This window comes from Athene noctua, chromosome 17 (assembly GCF_965140245.1).
Source record: "Athene noctua chromosome 17, bAthNoc1.hap1.1, whole genome shotgun sequence".
NCBI classification, from domain to species: domain Eukaryota; kingdom Metazoa; phylum Chordata; class Aves; order Strigiformes; family Strigidae; genus Athene; species Athene noctua.
The window spans coordinates 10200791-10221953 of record NC_134053.1 but is presented as its reverse complement, the minus strand read 5'-3'; the positions used below and the strand labels follow the sequence as shown (position 1 = coordinate 10221953).

The following is a 21163-nucleotide window of genomic DNA, read 5'->3' as shown; positions in this document are numbered from 1 at the left end:
GCTTGGGGATGAGGCTGGGCTGAACTGGTCGTGGTAAGGTAAGGCCAGTGATGATCTGGAGAGGTGGATTTCATTGGACCAGCAGGTCTGGGATGTGGTTTCTGGGAGGCAGGTACCTCTTCTGCAAACTCCCTCCCCTCTCTTGTCAGAGTATTTTAAGAAACTAAGAAATAAAGGTTATGAAGGGCTCTGAACATAAAGTGGGCTTATTTGATAAAATCTGTAACTACAGGTTGTCTTCTCTTTCCCCACGAGGAAGATGATACCCTGCTTGCGGTGATGCCCAGTAAATAAAGTAAGCAGCACCAGCGTGATCGATGATTTAAAAACTACGCTGGGACAAAAGACATCGCCGAGCGCTGGAGGAAGGCAGGCAGGCCGGCAACCAGCCTTCGGGGCGAGGATGCTGCCGGAGCCCTCAGCCCGCGGGCCGGCGCGCCGCGCTCCCCGCCGCGCCGCGCTCCCCGCCGCCTCCCCTCGCGGGCGAACCCGCGCGCCCCGCACAGGCGCTGCCCGGGCCGCCGAGAGGAGCCCGGCCCGGCCCGAGGGGGCAGCGCCTTGGGGAGCCCGGCGGCGGGGCGGTGGCGGTGGCGGTGGCGGTCCCGGGGCGGCCCGAGCCCGGCCCGAGCCGCGGCGGCCCCGCCCCGCCCGCCGCCCCAGGAAGCGCAGGGCTTTAGCGCCCTGCCCGCCGCCGCCATGCATTGTGGGGCGGCAGCAGCAGAGCCAAGATGGCGGCCAGCAGGAGGCTGATGAAGGTAACAGCCAGCGCCGCGCCGGGAAGGGCCGGCGGGCGCGCGGCGGCGGGCACCCCCCCGCTCCGCCTTGGCGCCCCTCCGGGCGCGGGGGGGGGCCGCATCCCCTGCCGCGGCCCGGCGGGGCGACCTCCTCCCCCCTGCTCGGTGGCACCCCGGGCTGGAGCGACCGGAACGGGAGCAGCCGGCACCTAGGCCGCGGCCGTGAGGGGCCTCGCTGGCTTCCCTGCCGCCGCCCCGGGTCCCGGCAGCGCTGCGCGGGCCCCCGGCCGCCGCCCGGGGCAAGGGCGGGGGCGCTCGGCGGGCGCCGCGGGCCGCCCCGTCCCCCTCCCTCGGGGCGGGCGGGGGGGGGGTGCTCCTGCGGTGACTAAGCAAAGAGGAAGGGCCGGGGGGGGAAGGAAACGCCGCTGCCGGGACGCCTCGGCTCCCGCCTGGGGCCAGGGCAATCCCCGGGGCGGCGTGAGGGGTCGCCCCGCCGCCGGCGCTGCCGCAGCCGCGGCGCCGTCCCCGGCCCTGCCCGCGGGGAGGGCTCGGCCGGGCGGCGGGGAAGCACCCTCCCCTCCCTCCCTCCTTCCCCGCGGCTGGGGGCTCTCCGCTGCCCCCGCTCTCTCCTCGGTGAGGAACCTTCCCCAAACGCCCCGAGATGAAATAATTTCGTTTTCGTTGTTTCGGAGAGTGACCTCTTCCTTGTGTGAGTAAGAGGTTTATCACACTGAAATATGGACCTGGGTTCAGAAGTTTCCTCATTCCCTGCAGACGTGGTAATGTTTTTGTCTTCGCTCTGTTTATTCTGAAGTGTGGATGATACTTGTAAACGGGCCTCAGTTCGGTTTTAACCGAGAGCACGTACAGTTTAATGTAAAACACCGCTTGGGATCGTTTGTCATCATTGTGCTTGAGGATTAAGGTGATACTTAGAAAATTATAACCGTTGCCCCCAAAGCATACAAGTTTATTTTATGTGTTGTATGTAAGTGCTTATTAACATCACAAACTGTATGCGGTGGGGTTTGCCTAGGACATGCATACGTAGTGGTGTAATATTTAGTCATCTGTAAAATGCTATGGCAATACCCTACAGTATTTGCATGCAGAGTGCCTGTAACGTAAATCAATGAACTTTACAGGCTAGTCCTGTGAAACGTAGGGGAGAGGCCCTGTAACTGTCAGGTGATGTTTTGGCCTGATTAAAAAACCTGTCCCTGTGGGGTGCAGTGTAACCGTGCACTAAGAGTTGGCAGATACATAGCAATTCTGTTAATTTTTTAATATCGGTTTTACAACTGGCTTCAAGGATGTGAACCCCTCATAGGGCTGGGAGTTCACTAGGACGTGTAGATTGCAGGTTTTGAGGTTGCATTTCCTTAATTGTGCAGATACATAGTTAACCATTATAACTTGGTTAGTTTTGAAGAAAATAATGGCTCAGCAGTTCTTTCATGAGGCTAGTTTTGTTGTTTTAAATGTGTTGTGGAGCCATTAAAAATTAAATAGTAGATACATTGCGTGCGAAGTCATTCATATATATTAAATCAGTAGGCATAAACCTTTAATCACCCTTAAGGATCCCGATGAGATGGCATTAATTTTTTTATTTCATTTCTGATAGCTGCTATGTTTTCTCACAGCTTTAGTATCATAATCAATATGTCTGTTGCTTTATACTCAAATAAGGTTCCCCTTAGTTTCAGATAGTAAACAACCATTTAATTTTATATTTTTTGTAGGGCAACTCTTCTGCCTGTTCTGAAAAGAATGCATTAATTGATCAAAAGTACATCATTACTACTTGGATAGGAAATAATATATTTCCGATTATTCCTTCTTAAGTTTAAAATAAAACATAAAAATCTGAAAGTCAAGAAAAATTGTTCTTAATATCTGCAGTACCTCTTGCTTTTCAGCCCTCTCCTCGCTTTCCTTATCCTTCTGAAACATTAGTTAGTACTTTAATCTTTCACTAAAATGATAAAAATTATTTTTGAAAACGTGACCTCCTTTTCTAGAAAAACAGTGTGGCAGTGTCTTTCCTTATCCTTCTGAAACATTAGTTAGTACTTTAATCTTTCACTAAAATGATAAAAATTATTTTTGAAAACATGACCTCCTTTTCTAGAAAAACGGTGTGGCAGTGTCTTTTCAGAGGGAGAGGTGTAGGAAGGAAGGAGACTGATAACTTCCCTCTTACATTTTTACTTTCATTTTTACTGCCTGATGTTTGTGGGTTGTGCATGTTCTGTGCATCTTTTATGCCAGGTCAGGAGCTGTGAGATGCTGTATCACACGACTTGTAAAGGCTATTAAAAAGCAGCTACCTTTGTGCATTTTGGAGAGTCGCGTCAGCCCAAATGGCTTTGAGTTTTGCCATTCATCTCAGTAGGAACACAGTACAGCTCTCGGACAGATGATGTAATCTGGATTGCTGCAGCATGATGTTTCGAAGGTCCAAACTCTCATGTGTATTGACTTGATATCATTGTTTAAGTTCCAAATTCACAGATTCACATCTAAAAGTCTTCCACTGTTAAAAGTTTTGCAATATAGAAGAATCTGTGCTCTGTAGTTCTCAGGGTCATAGAATGATGAGTGATTATAACTGAATGAAATAGTTTTTTCAGTGTGTCACTCAATTATGTTTAAAAATAATTTAGACATATGTTAAATGTATTTTATTGAGCTAAATATCAAGTTTCTCTTTGGTAAGTGAGAATAAACTTTGAACCTTTTATAGGTCATATAAAATAAAGCAATTCTCATTTCCTTAAGGTCTTGCCAACATTTTGAAGTATTGCATTTTTTCTGGACTCATGTCATGCATCATAGTTACTCATATTAATCACAGCGGCTCAAAGAGATGGGATGTAGTAAGTTCATAATAACATGCAGTCTGCTGTAGAAAATGGGGAGTATGAATGTAGTTTCCACCTTCCAGGTAGAAATGGACATCCTTTTCAGATTGTGGAAGCCATTTGTATCTTCAGTTTGCAAACCTCCTTGTGAAAGAAGTATTACCAATTTTGCCACTGTACTTGTACAGTTCAAATTTAAACATGAAGTCAAGTTATAACAAGAATAAGATTGTTTTGTTATCTCAGGCTCTATTTGAGCAAATTACATTTCCAAGGCCAAAGACCTTATTTATGGCCTAATTTTGCAGAGCTTTATACCATCAGGTAGTCTAACTGCAGTTTACTGATTTACAAAAAAATCAGTGGAGGTGTGCCCTTTCCAGGAACACACCTAGGTTAGCAGAAATGTGAAATAAACATAGCTAGTGAATCATATTCTAGCGACATCTGAGGTGGAGTTTTGATCTATGAGCCACCATTACACCAGAGCCACAGTTGTCAAATCTTGACTTCTCATGAAATGTGAGAGGTGGGAATAAAGCAGTCTTTGTCAAGGATATGTTGTTATGGACAATCAGTCAGGGTAAAAACAGGCAAATATGGAGTAATTATATTTAGGAAAGGACCTAAGGCTTCTCTTTTAAGTTTGCTTCATGACTCTTTCTCATAAAAAACCAAATTGTCTCCAAACATGTATGATTGGGAACATAGATCTCCAAGAGACGTGCCAGAGATTTCAATGAAATGCTTTTCACAGTTGCCACCCACTAATGTAAAACAAGCCGTTTTCCAGGCGAGTTCCATAGCTAAATGCTGTGCAGAGAGGTAGTGGGTAGTTGCAAAGGGAAGGCTATTTCAGTGCTGGCTAGTCATAGTGCTTACTTGGTGGTGTAGTAACGTGTGGTACTGAGCTTGCGCCTTCAACAGGCGTGTTTGTAGGTAGCGACTGGGAAGGCTGTCCTGTCCCGTGCGTGGAGCTACTCCTTCCTGGGTTGATCTGGGATATGATTGAGCTAAGGTGTCTAAGATCCACGCTTTTTTTTAGATGTTCTAAAGTATTTTTAGTATTAAAAACTGAAAATAGATTTAAAGAGTAAATACACTTCGTGTATGAAGTGAGGTACATAGACAATTATTCTTACTGGTTTTACTCTGCTTTCATAATTACATAGTCAAACATTTGTGCAACTGTTGAACTCCATGATAAAATACAAACACAAGGCCACACCCAGGCACTTGCTGTAGATGGCCTGCCATCTCCAGTATGCTGTGGTCTTGTAAACACCATAGCCCTTCCAAATAAAGGGGTTTTAAACAACTTTGATATTTGAAAAACGGTTCTAAATTGCTCCAAACACCAGTACTGAGTAACAAGGGAAATACGGTTTTTAGCAATGTATGGTAGTCCTTCCACAGAAGTGAGAGTACAGATTCATTTTCCCTTTTTGAAACTGAGAAATGACAAGAGGTTTTATTAATCAAATGAAAATACTTTGCCAACAAGTAGAATTACTCGTAAATGAAAGACATGTGAGTATACGGGGTTGTAATGTTGCAGAGGAAACTTAATAATAGTTCTTATAAGAGCTAGAAGCTATTTGGGTTTTTGGCTGGTTTTGTGGGTTTTCTTCTAAAATTGTATTTTAAGGTGTTTTAACAGTTCTCTGTACTGTCTGAGATTCAGAAATAAAACTGGCCAGTTCCTTATCAGTGTCTTGGAGTGTCACACTTCTTTCAGAGTATTTGTAAACAGGTAAACATAAGTTATAAACAGTAGAGAATCATGGGTTAGTTATTTCAGTAGATCTTTGTTTTTCTTTGTGCATTTAATAGCATTTTGGGCTTGATGCAGAACTTACTGAAGACAATATGAGCTCTCACACTTATTCCCATATTCCTGGGTTGCTCTCTTACCAGTGTTTGCTTTCACTGCATTTTCCTATCTGGCTTGTTTCTTGAAAGATGCACCAGCAAAGCAGTTGCAGGGTTTTTAAAAGATTTAAGCTGATGCCACTTTTATTTTTCATTTCAAACATTTAATTTTTGCTTTGGACAGCACAAATGATTAAACAATATTGAAAATTTTAAATCCTTATTGATTATATATGAGAAGTAGTATGTACTTTTGTGACTACCTTCAGCATTGTATTTGAAGATCAGATACCATCTCTGAAACAATGTTTTTTCCATTTCATGTGCTGTGTATAACTCTTTCTCTGAACATATCCAAACAGCAAACATCATGTATCAAGAGAGTTCTGGGAAATAAGACATCTCTGTTTTACAAATGGTGAAACCAATGCAGCGAGGTCATGGGCAAGGTTGAGAGTGGGGAATGAAGACCAATTGAAATTCTTACTGCAGTCTTCTAACCTTTAGTTACACTCTTCCTGTGCTCCTTTAATTATGTTACTGGACAAAATTAAGGGGCGGAGGACAAGAAAAGGAATTACTCTATTTTACTGTCTGCCTAGAGTCTTTAAGTATTGCATTGAAATAAATATCTGGACTATATCCTTCTACCTTGTGAAGTAATTTTTGTCCCTTTCAAGTTGCTCAAGCCCATGTTAAATGCAGTATTAACTTTTAATCTGTTTGAAAGTATTTAGTAGCTCATTCACATTTTTAACAGTACCTTTTATACTGTAGTTGCGTCTGCCTCTATCTCTGAGGCAGTTAGATCTTTATTATGGGTTTTGGCAGATGCCAGGAAAAAAAAAAAAAAACACAAAACAACCCCCCCCACACACACCCTTAAGTTGTGAATGGTGAATCTCTTGCTGCTCCTAATGCACTAGACACAAAACCCCTGAAAGCATGACTTGTGAGTATAGTATTAAATTGTTTGTGGGGATAGGAGTATGAAGAAGAAAAAAAGGCTATTTGTAAATAAGTCTAACATGGAATTGATTAATTTGGAGTGAGTTATGAAATCTTAAATACTTCTAGTATAAGAAAAGTAATCTCTCTTACAAATTGGAATCTGTCTTAAGCACATAGTTCAGGCAATTCCTCTGCTAAGGTAGGCTTGATGACCTTTGCAGTCCTGCCTCTGAGTAAAAGAATTGCCTGGTGTATCCTCATCTGTCTCCTCTTTCGTTTGTCAGTTAGGACTGCAGGACCTGAGGCAGCAGTACAGGATATAGTCCTGATACACGTAGTAATTTACCACTTTTTTGATATTGAAAGTGAATTCCTGAAAAGGCTTCACCTGTCAGTTTAAAGAGGAAGATGTCCTGAATAATTTTCAGCCAGTTCTTTCATGTCTTCTAGGCTGTTTAATTCCCTCTCTCATGTAGTGGAATTGACAGGAAATGGGGAGCTATCTGCATGCTTGTTTTAAACTTTTCTTTGCTTTCATATAAAGTTTTACAATTTTGTAATGATCTCTGTACTGAATTCTTGCATTTCTTAATTTCAGCATCCCATTTTTTAACCTGAATCTAATTATAAAATGTAGGTGTTTAATTTTCTGGTAATGTGAAGCCATGCTTTTCTAATTTGTTTTATTAGCTTAATAACATACCTGAATTATGGAGTCATAGTCCTCCCTTTTTCTGTGTCTGGGCAATTGTTCTCTGGGCCAGAAGCGTGTCATGTTATCATCTGAACCTTCTGCATGGAAGCTGCACTCCTCCCACTGGGGCATCATGGGGGATATTTCTGTCATATGTATAACGTTTTTAGTATAGTAAGTAGAATATTGTCTAAACCCATTTTCCTTTCCTTGTTTTAGAGTGAAGGCACTTGTGATGCATGTTTATTCATGCTTAAATACCTATGGGTTAATTAGCTGATTTTGTTCCCAGTGTTTGATGTGTTACATCTAGTGTGGAACAGGATCTATCCCTTTTACATGCTGTGAGGTAGTGGTTTGTCAGGGCTTCACGGTTCTGCACGGTCAGAGTGAGCTGCTCAAAACACTGATCTGAGTTACTCTGCTGACCCTGCGAGGGCAGAGTCAGTCTGGTGTCAGTCAGACGCTCCCTGAGCTGCTGCTTTGTGCTCTGAGCGCTCAAAGCCAGCTGTAAGGCACTGTGTGGGTTTGCAGTTTCAGTGATCGTGAAGGATCTCTTATTGCTGCAATAACAAAGGTTATTTTATTTTGAATATTTTGATTTGCTCTGTATCCCTATAAATGTGCTTCATGGGATTATTTTTATGTGATTTGTATGTTTTCCTGCTTCAAGGAAATAGGATAATCCTCTCACCCTTTTTTAAAAAAAACACCCAAACTGTCTGTGATGTTGTATAAATCTAGCAGCCATGGAATTTGGGGATTAATCCACAGGTCTAGACTAAATAGTTGGGTTTAGTGTCATGAAAACACTGTTGGGCATCAATTCAATATTGAAGACTCCAAGGTTAAACTTCTGTGTTCTGACTGTGCTCTTGCTTGTAGGTGCAGTGGGTGAGAATGTAAATGTTAATCTTCTGATGTGTGACTGTCACGTGATTTTTGTTTCATTTGCCTTTGGAAATCTCATTTTCCCTTTGGGTTTGCATTTTATCATGATGCTAAATTTATGCAAGAGATTACGGCAAGTATTAAATCTCTGCCAGTTAGAGGCAAAAAGGTTTGATCTAAGATGATCGTAAAGCTATTTTAGAAACAAAAACCCAAAAAATAATAACAAACACACCCCCACCCCCCCATCAACAAAAGAACCAAACTAGGGACAGTACAGCATTTGTACCAGGAAAACGGATCTTTTTTTGTTTTGCAGTGTATAGTTTCTTTGCTTGTAGTGTGTGTTTTTATCATAATAATATACAGTCTAGTTTTGCAAATATGCTAGCACCCAGTGAAGAACTGTGTGCTGGCAGAGTACACCAGTGTTGCTGTATAAGCAACATTTTTCCTAACCTATGTAGACACGCAGGCATGTGCTTCAGTATTGAAAGCACTGGAAAAGTTTTATATTTCACTGTGGATGACTTGAATTTGAATTCAAATAAATTATCTCTAATGAGAAAACTGCTAAATTCAACAGCAAAGGACTGTAATTATGGGGGGAAAAACGTGGAACCTTGAGGTGCTTCTTTTTAGGTGTTTTGAAATATTCCAGGAAACAGTTGTTATACACTAGGATTTATACATAATTTTAAATATAAAAATGCTTAGATACTTGTTTTGGTGATAATTGGATCACTAACTGGTCAAAAATGGTTTTTTCTGGTGATTGGTGTAGAAAGATACCTTGTTCAAGAGTGATACAGCTATAAAAAGAGGTATCTTAACATATGATGTTAATTTTGAGCTACAAAATGGAGATAAAGCTGTATCCTCTCAAGTTATTAATCTAAATAAGGCTAGTTTGGATTAGATTTTTTTTTTCCTAGGTTTCCATCCATTTAAGTTGGTCGTGCAGGAATTTGTTAGTTTGCAGTTAAAATAATTGGCCTGTTCAGTGACTTTATCCATGTTGAAAATTGTTACAAAATAATTTTTCCAAATCACTTTTTTTTCAGAGAAGTCCTAAGATGCGCTTTATTTATAGTTTCACAGTTATCAGTAGTCTGTTACCAAAGGCATTGATTTGCATTTGAGATTTAAAACATTTTAAATGCACTTTTTAAATATTTTTACTTCATTATGTCTGTGATGATGTTTATAACAAGACATTTTCCTGCCATACCAAAAAATAAGGGGTTTTTAATACCTTGTCTCAGAAAATCTTACTTCTCACAGGTGGGAAATTTTATTTCTTATTTGTGTGGGTTGCCACTAGTAAAACCTCAAGCTTCTTTAATGTTAAAGAAAGCCACGCTGACCTCTAAGGATTTTGAAACAGAAATGTGCACATCTAGCTTAATACCGTCATTAACTTACAGTTTGCTTGCTTTTCAGGAGCTTGAAGAAATCCGCAAATGTGGAATGAAAAACTTCCGTAATATCCAGGTTGATGAAGCTAATTTATTGACCTGGCAAGGGCTTATTGTTCCTGTGAGTATAGACTACTCCTTATTCTAATGAGCTTTAAAATAAAATGAGGATCATTTGTATCTCATAAATCTGCAGTTTAGTAGCGCTGCTGGTGACCATGAAATAATTTCTACACCCTGACAAGCATGTGTTTTATAAAACTTGGCTTTCAAGAGTTTTGGGTTTGTGAAGAAGCTAGTTGTTTATACATACAGTGTAGATTTATCCAGACTGTACCACAGCATCTTAAACATACTCTGGACAGTGAGTTGTGCTCCTGGATTTAATTCTTGATCCTCTGCGGACATCTTGTGTAATCTTGGACAAATCATGTAATTTTTCCTGTCTGATTTTCAGTATCTTTTGTGTTTTGTTTTATCAAAGTCTGATAATGTTAGTAGATGTTTCTTATAACTAGTCTGAAAGAAAAATCCATACGTAACTGAAAGGTTATTCTAGACTTCTCTAATCAATACCTACCTGGATGCTCCATAATTGTAGGCCTGGTCCAACACGTGGCTGTGGACTCAGTGATGGCACTGAGTTACTGGGAGAGTTGGTGGTGGGGACAGCAAATGGAATTTGTAGTTTACTGAATTAAGCTTAAAGTAAAAAATCTACATCATCATAAGAAAAACCTGAGGTATGAAATACTTTGTTTACTTGGGCTTTTTTTTAAATCAACTAGATTTATTATTAGGATAAAATTGAGTATTGGAAAAAGTTTGATGCAAGGAAAAGGTTTGGATTTTTAGAAGTGAGCTCTTTAAAAGAAAGTCTCTTTATTCAGGCATTAATTAATGCCAAAAAAAAACCCACAAAAAGCACTTTTAATTTTATGAAAGCACTACAATCTTTTAAGCGAATGTTTAATAAAAGTAGACAACGACTGTATAGTCAAGTAGAGAGGGATTTGTTATGAAGGGGAAAGCAGGGAATCTAGTATGTTGAATTCCTTGGTTGAAACCACTTGGATTTTCACCTCCTTTATTTTCCACTGCCACGGCCCCTGCTCCCTTCGCTACATGAGATACTTTTTAAATTTGCAGCACTAGAAGCTGTGCCGCTAGGGCATCAGTTCTGCTTTTCCTCAGACGCTACCTAAAAGGTCCCCTGACCAGTGTAAACCTGTCTTTTTATTATAAGACTTTGAAACACCTCTTGACCTGTATCTCAGCTTTGATAGTTGGAGGCCATTCCCAAATTCAGATTGCACAGACTGAGATCATGGCTGGGCCTTTGCACTTTGAATACTGTAGAATATGTTTAGTTTACTCTACTTATATTCCTGCAAGTAATTCCTCTGAGTGATTGAGGCTACTCTTGCAAATAAAGCAAGCAGGATTTGACATTAAAACTTGACAGAGCTGAGAAACAATACGCTTTAATGAGCCACTCTGATATTTGTGGTTTGTGTGTAAGAGTTTACTGCTTTGATAATACTTTGAAGCAGTGTAAGGCTGGTAAATATGACTAATAAAGCAAAACACCAAAATACTTGTGCCTGTTAAAATTAGCAATATGTGGTGTACAGCATCTATTTTTAACAGTTTCTGCTCACAAGAGTATGAGCTCAGTGTTTATATTGCAAAGGTCCACAACACAAGTGTTTAAACATTGATGCAGTGAACTGTGCTTCATACCCGCCTTCTGGTTTCTAATATGCCCCGTTACAAGGGAAATAGCCTTAAATTCACTACTGGTATAGTTAAGAGGGAATTATGTCATGAAATTATACTTCCTGTGGTAATTAATAAAGTGTTGTGCTGTACATGTTCAAAGAGTAGTACAGTTTATTATTTTGAGAATGAAGTGGATGGCTTAATGTAATATACAAGCTGGTTGCAAGTTTGGGTGTTTTTTTCTGAGTTTTGCTTTTGAAGCTTTACATGGTGCTTCCATTTTAGAAAATGTTCTTGCTTAGGGTTTAAAGACATATTACTCATACTTCAGTAGGACTAACCAGTTACTGATTATTACACTCTATAACTAGGCATTATTTAGTCATCATCTTAAGGTGTGAAAGATACAAAGGTTAATATTTTTAACCACGTTCACATAATTACTGTGAAACATACTGCTTTAAAAGTTTTTATTGTACATAACATTTTATTCTTTGGAACAACTTGTTGTTTGTTTGCTCAATTGACAGCAAATTGAAGATGGCTTGTCAACTTTTCCTGTTCTGAATTGTAGAATAAGATAGTTATGTACAGCGTATTGGAAAAGTACGCTATTTGTTTGATTTCAATGTCAAAACAAGACTATCTCCCCCAGGCTCCTTCTTCTTGTAAGAGGTACTGTTGGTGTATCATGAATTTCATTTCACTTAACTTCTGCAAAGCAAAGATACTCTGGCTGAATGAGTCATGTTTGTCACTTGTGTTTTGGTATTTATAATTCTCCTTTCCTTTGACTGTCAAAAGAAATATAACAAATAATTGGAAATTAATTGCTTGAATATTCTGTGTTTTGTCTATTTAAGACATGCGAAACCTTTACATACATTGGTAAAGGGTTTACTGGTGTTATAGTGAAGAACTGTTCTGACTGAGAGTCAAGCAGAATACAGATGTTTTTAAGCCAGGTCAGTTCCCGTATCAGTTCAGTGAACATCCTCACAAGTTACAGCACGTGGCAGAGGCAAGAACAAGCGAGCCATGAGGGGAGAGGGCACTAACTGCTTAGGTTGTCACCACCACCAAAAGTTATTTGTTAAACTTCCAAAGCTTTTAGGCTTGCTTGGTTAGAAAGTGATTTTAAAGTCACCTTGGTTACCTCTTCCCTTGACTGCAGAAATTGTGCTGTGTTTCCTAAAAATGCGCAACCAGACTTCTCCATATGGATGAAACTAAAATTAAATGTTTTCTGTTGAAGGATACTTTAATAGAACACTCCCCACCCCCAAATATTGGTAAACCTTTTTTAACTTCTGGAGTGGGTTTGATTGCAGGGGATGGCCAGGTTGCTGATGAAGAATGTGTGATTATACTTTACACTGATTGGAAACTCTCATCCTTTGATTCTTGTTCCCAGGGTGTTTGGAAAGGCTTCATGCCATAGTTACTGTTTGCAGTGCAGAATGCTATTTTCATAAGCTTTAATGTAGCACTGGTTTATTTTTCTTCTGCCTTTATTCTGCAGTTAGTATTTGAAGTGGTATCAATAGTCTAGCAGGTTTTCTGGGCATTGTTTTTTCTGTTTCAGCATGAAGAACTACTTTGCTTACTTCACGGTTCTCTCACCATGCTCCTTCAAAAATGATCTGATAAGAGTGGGTGCTAAAACTGCATACAAATTCAGAATGTTCTGATCAGCAGACGCAGTGAATATCTATCTTTAGTACCAATGAATGCTCAGCAGATTTTTGTGTAGTCAGCACAAAAACATTCTCGGCACATATAGGGAAATCTGACAAATCAAATTGCTTTGCTGTTCATACCACCATGTTGTGAGACACATAAAATAACTAGGTTCAGAGAAAGCAATTTTCCTTGTCAGGCTTCCTGTTTGTATCTCGAAAAGGATTTACAATGTTTTTTGAAATACAAAGTCAGGAATAAAACCACTTATTAGATAGGACCTTGAGTTTGGAGTGAAGGGGATTGGATGCTTTCTTACCAGTAGGAATGTCAACCAGCTTCAGAACAATGGTAATCTGCTTTTCCCAGGGTGAATACAAATGTTGTAGGGGTTGTACAGCGCATCTCTTACCAAATAGGTTTTGATATTTCCTGACACATGGCAGTATGTGTTGGAAGAAAGTGCCTTTAGTCATTTGCTAGAGCAAAGCCGGGAGAATGCTTTTTCTTAATCCATTAGAATATGCCAGATTCCTGACATTCTCCCTTCTTCTTGCAGGACAATCCTCCATATGATAAAGGAGCCTTCAGAATCGAAATCAACTTCCCAGCAGAATATCCATTCAAACCTCCCAAGATAACATTTAAAACAAAGATCTATCACCCTAACATCGATGAAAAGGGGCAGGTTTGTCTGCCAGTAATTAGTGCTGAAAACTGGAAGCCAGCAACCAAAACTGACCAAGGTAGGACTCCATGTGGAGAAAGAACTGGATATTGAGAAACTTGGTGTTGTGTTTCAGTTTAAAGCTAACAACATTTCAGCTTGTCAGCTGGTCACTGCTCTTATGGTATGTTTGTTGTCATAAGGTTTGTGTTGTGAATCACAAGTTGAGCAGTGTGCCACTCTCTTGGAATCTCATTTTGTTACTGGAGCGTAAGGTAATGACACTGACATGTGGCATTTCCACCTCCAGGAAACCACAAAACTCTTCATGACTGAAGAGCTTATTCAGGTAGTGTCCTTAGCATACTTAAAACTTCTGGTGGTAGTTTGTGTAGGGGCGTTACCTTGTGTTTCTTTTCAGACAGTGACTTTATAATCCAGAGGTGTTCAGTACACTCCTGGATATTTGAAGGAAAGGGTCTAAAACCTCAAGACTTTGTATATTTTATAATCTCTGCCGTGTGGTTCAGTGATTTGAACATTTGGTTTGAGATATCTAGGGAATCATAAAACCTGAAATCCTAACACAGATTAACTCCTAGTTCTTAAAAGATCATTGCTGTGAGACTTCCTGTGTAGAGTGTCTTTGGATAAGAATTTAGATATTTTTAAGGAAAAAAGTTTCATCAGGTTCTGTGGCAGACTGAGTGTGATCTGAGTAGTTTTTTCTGTTGTTGCTTCCATTAGTTGTTGTGGTGAGAATTCCACATTTTCTGGCAGGTAATGATTAGTTTAATATTAAGCATTTACTATTGTACATAAAGAGCAAACATCCTTACAACACGTATTTTTTAATACTATTTCAATTGAGTAGTAGTTTAGTTCAGTGCAAGAGCTTTACTGACACTGAAATACCTTGCTCTGTAGGAGAAAGCACTTCCTTCTTCCAGACGCTTTAAGGTGGTTTTCACTTGAACTGTGTTCCTGATAGTAAACAATGCTGTATTTAAGATTTCTTTTTTCTGTGTACTTCTGCATGCTAATAAAACTACTTACAGTTTGCATGATCTTGCCCCAAAGACAAAATAGGAAAATTGCTGTAGTTGTTCTGGAAAAGCTTAAGCAGTTGAATGTTAGGGAGAGCAGAGATGGCAGCAGAAAGAACCTGTTAAATAGGTCAGTCAAGATCTTACAACTTGTTTATCCCAGATTATACAGGACAAAGATCCCTGGAAGAGATGAAACAGAAACAATGTGTAGAAGGCTTCTGTTACCACCTTAGCAGTTGTCTTAATATGACAAGTCTTCCTGAGTTAAGTAAAGGAACAACATGTCTCTACCTAGCCTGAAATGCAAGGTGGCATTAGTTGGAACTATTGAAGCAGTTGTTTGCATGAAGGAAATAGTCTGTGTCTCCCTGAGAAGTAGCAATTCCCTCTTTATCTGAGAGAGGGAATAAAAACTATACTAAAATCAGAATCTGGAACAAACCTGGAGTACCAAAACATTGCAAATCTCTCAATTTCTGCTGTTTCATGGTCTTTTGTCTTTTTAACACTTGCTTCTTCAAGTAGTTGTTTTAGTGTCAATGTCTGTTGTTACAACATTCTTGTATGAACCTGCTACAGTCTTATTATAGCCCTTCTTAAGTGTCTTTTCCTTTTTCTCCAGAACTCATCTGCACTGAAAAATAAACTTCAGTCTCTGTGCTGCTTGGGCCTTTCTCAAGGAAATAATGCAACATTATTAGTACAGCATCAAAGTGATTGGTTTTGATCAGTCAGGTGTCAAGAAAGTGGAGAGATTAGGTTTATCATAAATCATTAACTCGCCTTTCATGTACTAAATGTGCATCTTACTGGCATACTTATTAATTTATGCTTAATACTAAACTGTTGTGACAGTGTAGTTTTAAAATGCTATGGATATTGAGGCAGCTCCTGTTATGACAATGGGTTTTTTCTGGCTTGTGTGTTAAATAAGCTTAATAACACTAACACTTTCTGTATGGTGTTTTAGCATGTTTTACTAGTAAAAAGGGAATGTCACATGCAGTACTGATGCTCGTTTCCTAAGTAGTCATTAATGTGATGGCAGTTGTCGTTAAGTCCAGGACTGGTGAGGGACTGATGAGTTCCTGTGAAGTAAGCTAATATCAAGTTTACATTCCTTAGCTGGCTTGTTAAATTTAAACTCTAATTTGTGCTAAGAAATGTTTCTGCTTAGCAGTATAGTGACAAATGTATTTCTCTGGATTTTGAGTATTTGTTTTGAGGTATGTTCCCTGTTTCTACCACAGAATCACAGAATCATCTTGGTTGGGAAAGCCCTTGAAGATCATCCAGTCCAACCATTAACCTCACACTGACATTCCCAAGTCACCAAATGCCTCAGCGCTGGGTCAACCCAACTCTTAAACCCCTCCAGGGATGGGGACTCCCCCCCTGCCCTGGGCAGCCCATTCCAACGCCCAACAGCCCCTTCTGCAAAGAAATGCTTCCTAATAACTAGTCTAAACCTTCCCTGGCGCAATTTGAGGCCATTCCCTCTTGTCCTGTTGCTTGTTACTTGGTTCAAGAGGCTCATCCCCAGCTCTCTGCACCCTCCTGTCAGGGAGCTGTAGAGGGCGATGAGGTCTCCCCTCAGCCTCCTCTTCTCCAGACTAAACCCCCGCAGTTCCCTCAGCCGCTCCCCATCAGACCTGTGCTCCAGACCCTGCCCCAGCTCCGTTGCCCTTCTCTGGACACGCTCGAGTCATTCAATGTCCTTTTTGTAGTGAGGGGCCCAAAACTGAACACAGGAATCAAGGTGCAGCCTCACCAGTGCCGAGTACAGGGGTAAGATCCCTCCCCTGTCCCTGCTGGCCACGCTATTGCTGACACAAGCCAGGATGCCATTGGCCTTCTTGGCCCCCTGGGCACACTGCTGGCTCATTATCAACCCCCCAGTCCCTCTCTGACTGGCAGCTCTCCAGCCACTCCTCCCCAAGCCTGTAGCGCTGCTGGGGGTTGTTGTGGCCCAAGTGCAGCCCCCGACATTTGGCCTTAGTGCAACGCCCAGTTGGGCTCAGCCCATCGCTCCAGCCTGGCCAGGTCTCTCTGCAGAGCCTCCCTACCCACGTAAGGGTGGAACAGCGTATGAGCGTGAAAAAGCTGATGCTCTGAAAGAACCCACTCTGGTGTTCTAGCATCTGCTGGAGTGATACGTATTGTAAGAACTTGTATTGCAAAACTAGACAGAATCCGGTTAAACTGCCAAGTAGCAGGTTCAGAACAAACAATAGTCTCTGACTTGGACACTGTGTGTGGCTGAGTTGTGGAACTCCCTGCTGCTGGATGGTGTCGCTGGTTTATGTGAGTTCAGGAGGAGGCAGCTGGCTCTAGTGTGCAGTGTCTGAAGTTCAGAGTTTTGTTGTGCTTGCTTTAAAAACTCTTGGGGTGCTGCTTTATATTCCCCTGGGTAGCCCAAGCTTACCTCCAACAGAATATTATTAATATTGTCATACAGGGAGATGCTTTTTCTGTGTATCCAGTTTCTGTGGACTTGCCCAGTTACACATATACCTTTTAGTGGATGGATATAAGAACAACTGATTGTTGTGACCTGTTTTGCTTTAAATGGTCGTGAGAATGTATATGAGGAAAATGTAGCAATAAATGCCATTGTAGTCTGTGAAGTTCACTGTGTAAATGTCAAGTACAGTTCAGTTATTTTAAGAATGACATTTCCTTTGAAAGTGATAGGGAACAGTGATGAAATGGCTGTCAACACCGGGGAGAGAAGTGTCTTGCAGTTCTTACCCATTTGCTTGCCCGGTGTATCTCTACTAGTGGATGCATTTGGCAGTTTAGAATGAAGGGCAAAATAGTCTGCTGTTTATAGGGGAAGTAAGAGTCACAGAAAAATAAAGCTGAAAACATTTCCGAAAGCAGGCCCCGTTATAGCTGCGTCATTGTGACAGGTGTTAGGAAAAAATGTTTCATGATGGAAATTCCATCTTTACACAGGCCTTTTTAGATGGGCTTGTCTGTGGAACCTAGTTTCTTTCTTAGCCATAGGAGATAATATCAGATAGGATGCCAGTTACATGGGAAATAATTTGTAGTGTATTTTGGTCTCCATTCAAGTTGATTTTGTTTACAAATACAATTTTCTGGTGTTCATTCACGGTCATTGAACTAAATCTTGGCATATTGCTATAGCTTATTCATGCTCTGCTTTTGAAAAGACCCTAGATTTATGGGGATGTATTTAGATGCAGTTAAAGCTCTTTTACTGGGGAATTTTGCTTACATTTTGATTTTTAAAACTAACCTTTTTTAGTCTCTGACGGTATTTATACTTCTTTTGACAGTAATCCAGTCCCTCATAGCACTGGTGAATGATCCACAGCCCGAGCATCCCCTTCGGGCTGACCTAGCTGAAGAATACTCTAAGGACCGTAAAAAATTCTGTAAGAACGCTGAAGAGTTTACAAAGAAATATGGTGAAAAGCGACCAGTGGACTAAAATCTGACACAATTGATGTCAGCAACGTATGATAGAAGATCGGAGCAGTGCATTTGAGACACCCCGTAAAGCAGGACTCTATGGAAAATTGACAAGTGCCACCTTTCGGTGTTAACTTGTGGCTGTTACTAACTTTCTACAGTTTTCTTAATCAAAAGTGGGCTAGGTAACCTGTAAAGAAAGGATTAAAATTTAAGATGTTCTAGTTCTGCTTTCTTTGTTTAAAAATCACTGCTTCAATATACTTTAAAGTATGCTGTTTTCTTTTTCTTGTCAGAATTTATCAAAAATATCTTAGACTTATATTCTGCCCTTAAATTGAAAAGGTTGTGGCTGTCATTTCTTATTTTTCCTTGCAGTTCCCACTATCTTGAGTTCATTTGATTTCTTCATTGAATTTTGTCCCCCTCCTCAAACTGATGTCTTAGAAAAAAATCCCAGTTCTGGCAGAAAATGATTGAGTGTTTGGCAGTTTTGTTTACTTTTCTTTTTAAATGTTGCACTGTGCTTTGTGGAACTTGTTGGCAAGTTCCCCTTAACTTCAGTTTGTAACATATTAAGCAAAAACCAAACAAACCCCACAAAAACAATCAGAAATAATGTCCAGGTCTTATGTAAATCTGGCTGATGTTACCACAAAATGTTTATTAAATGGGGAAACCCAAGTTTTTGTGTGCGTTGTTGAATTAAAATATGGCTTATGTCCTGCTTTTGGAAAACTTTGGAAAAAAAATTCTGTAGCAAATGAGTAGTGGAATGTGATTAACAAATTTCTATCATGTCTGTTCTTAAGAGCTATGCAGAGTAGCTAGGGAAACGTGCACAGAACAACATTGCAACCCGTTTAGAAGAGTTTCAGAAATTGGGGACCAAGAGGTACCAAAGTGATAAACTGCCTTTTGAGTTAAAAATCGGTATTTTGGAACTGTTCATTTTGAATTCCGGTACTAAATCTGACAGCACTGCTCAATCTGACAGCACTGCTAGTCATCTTAGAACATTTTTCCATCAGAGTGCGTAAGAAACATCTGTGTTTTATGGGCCGGCGCTCGTGCCACTTCCCAGCCCAACTGCTGTACAGTTCTCACTGAAGATGGTATGAGACCAGGATTAAGCAATAACCTGTAACAGAGAACGCCTTGCTACTGCTCTTCCTTTGTTTTAAAAACACACGGGTTAGATGATTTAATGAGTACTTCAAGTATCATTCTATCATTCTAACTTAACCAGGCAGCGCTCTGCCCGCTGCTGCAGGGCACACCTACGCATGCTGAAGGCGGCCCTTTCTGTTCAGAACTGAGCATCCTTTACTGCGGCTCTTGCTTTCCCCCGACTGCCTGTCTCTCTTCCCCAGTCTGAAGCGTGATCGTAGCTCCACAGTCAAACTGCCACACAATCAAACTGCCATCTCCTCCCCGCCTGTTGAACTTGGGTATGCTATTGAGCAAACAGATTTATCTCCCAAAATCCACAGGTATCTGGGAGCACATATCATTTTGATGTGCAGGAAGCCGAGTTAGAAAATCCCTCACACCCTTGGGGTTGTCTGTACTCCTCAATTCAGTTTTAATACAGCCTCTGCCTTTGCAACCTTTCAGAACTAGTGTGTCGAGCGGTAGGTCTCTTTTGGTTTTAATGTCTTGTATATTTGCTATTTCTTCATTCATCCCTCTCATCCCTCCAGCTTTCATTTCCAATTTAGTGTAAACAATGACAGCCCAGTACCTCACCTCTGTTGAAAGTAAATTTTTTTATAAGTTAGGGAGCTAAGAAATTTTATGTTTAAGTGTTCTTAGACAGATTCTTTGGCAGGTAAATAAAAGTTAAACCACGTTCACCTTATTTACGGAAATTTGCATTTCCTAAGTGTTTTCAGGCTTGTGAGAGCACTGTCTATTACCAAATTTTCACATCTTTGTGTCGTCATTTGCAGAAAGTTGGTACTGATTTTGTTTCATTCACGCTCACTTGGATTCATAATAAAATAATGCCAAATTATCTGTCAAACTGAAGTGTGTAACTTCTGCATCACATGAGTCACTGTACCTTTTGATCATGTCTGTTGGCATGGAAACTTGCCATTTTCTAAATTTTATTTGAAACAAACCTGTAGCACTAGTTTGCTGCCCTTGTTACTCCTAACTAGTCTACTTTCTGGTTGTAAGCCTCTCAGGGCAAAGACTGCGTTTATCTGAATCTGTGTGACTTGGATGCTGTGGGAAGGGAGCGGGAAGGGCCGTGCGACTCCAGGAGCTCCACTCGGTGGGTACAGGCCTGCGGCAGCGCTGCACCCGCCCTTCCCCTTTCATCTGCAGAGGTCACACAGAAGACAGATACTGCTGTCGGTTCTCTTGGTGTGTTCTTCAGAGTTCAGTTTCTAAACTACGAGATGTGAAACCTAAATGATGGCTTTTGTTTGTAGGCAGCCCTCTGGAAAAAAAGACAGATCAAATCCTGTACTGTATGGTTGAAGTCTGAGGAGAAAAAAAAAAAATCAAAAGCGCAAAGTCCTATGTTAACTCAGGAAATCAAGCTCTTGTTCTCTCTGGTTCCCTAAGCCATGCTGAATTCTAAACGTGCAGTTTAATATCCAAAATAAAAACAACGTACTGGTGAAACTACACCCAGGAGTACTGGTATAGGCTTTCTGCAATTCCATTCTGCTACCCTAATAAAAATTGCTCTCAAAGGCTTTGTGGCATGGATTTCTTTTCAGAGAGAGTTGGGGTTTAGACTTCTTAAGTAACCTGGTACAATGACATTTGTAGGTAGCGGTCTGAAGGTGGTTTTAATTTGAACTCAGTATTGCCTTTAAAGCTTTTACAGAACCACCGAGAAACTTCCTTACCTCCATACGTTTTATGCAATTGAAAGGTTCCCTATTTAGTAGTCTTTTAGTAATTCTTTACTAATTTCTTCACTCAGAACTCTCTTGCATTTAAAAGAAAATTTGGGGTTAAAGGCTGTTCATTTAAAAATACAGAATTTTCAAAATATATTTTTTCTTCAATACAGAACTCACTCAGGTAAAACTGCTGTCATGTTTCCAGTGTTCAGCTGGCAGAAAATGCAGACTGCTGTCAGCAGGTGTGTAACGCCCCGATGGGTGTGACCAGAGCAGATTCATCGGTTAGCATATGGAGCAATTTAAACGTTAA

General features: G+C 40.7%; 1 protein-coding gene across 1 annotated transcript; it reads left to right on the top strand.

Moving 5' to 3' along the window:
• Positions 1–682: 682 nt before the first annotated feature.
• Positions 683–20562, top strand: UBE2L3 (ubiquitin conjugating enzyme E2 L3). The gene is made up of 4 exons (XM_074921282.1): positions 683–755; positions 9453–9548; positions 13389–13575; positions 17851–20562. The coding sequence occupies exons 1-4, from the start codon at positions 729–731 to the stop codon at positions 18003–18005; spliced, it is 465 nt and encodes a 154-aa protein (XP_074777383.1). The 5' UTR covers positions 683–728; the 3' UTR covers positions 18006–20562.
• Positions 20563–21163: the final 601 nt, after the last annotated feature.

Coding starts and splice junctions, on each gene's coding strand:
- UBE2L3 (XM_074921282.1), top strand. CDS start 729: ATGGCGGCCAGCAGGAGGCTGATGAAG. Junction 9,549..13,388: donor GGCAAGGGCTTATTGTTCCT/GTGAGTATAGAC, acceptor TTCTTCTTGCAG/GACAATCCTCCATATGATAA. Junction 13,576..17,850: donor AGCAACCAAAACTGACCAAG/GTAGGACTCCAT, acceptor TTCTTTTGACAG/TAATCCAGTCCCTCATAGCA.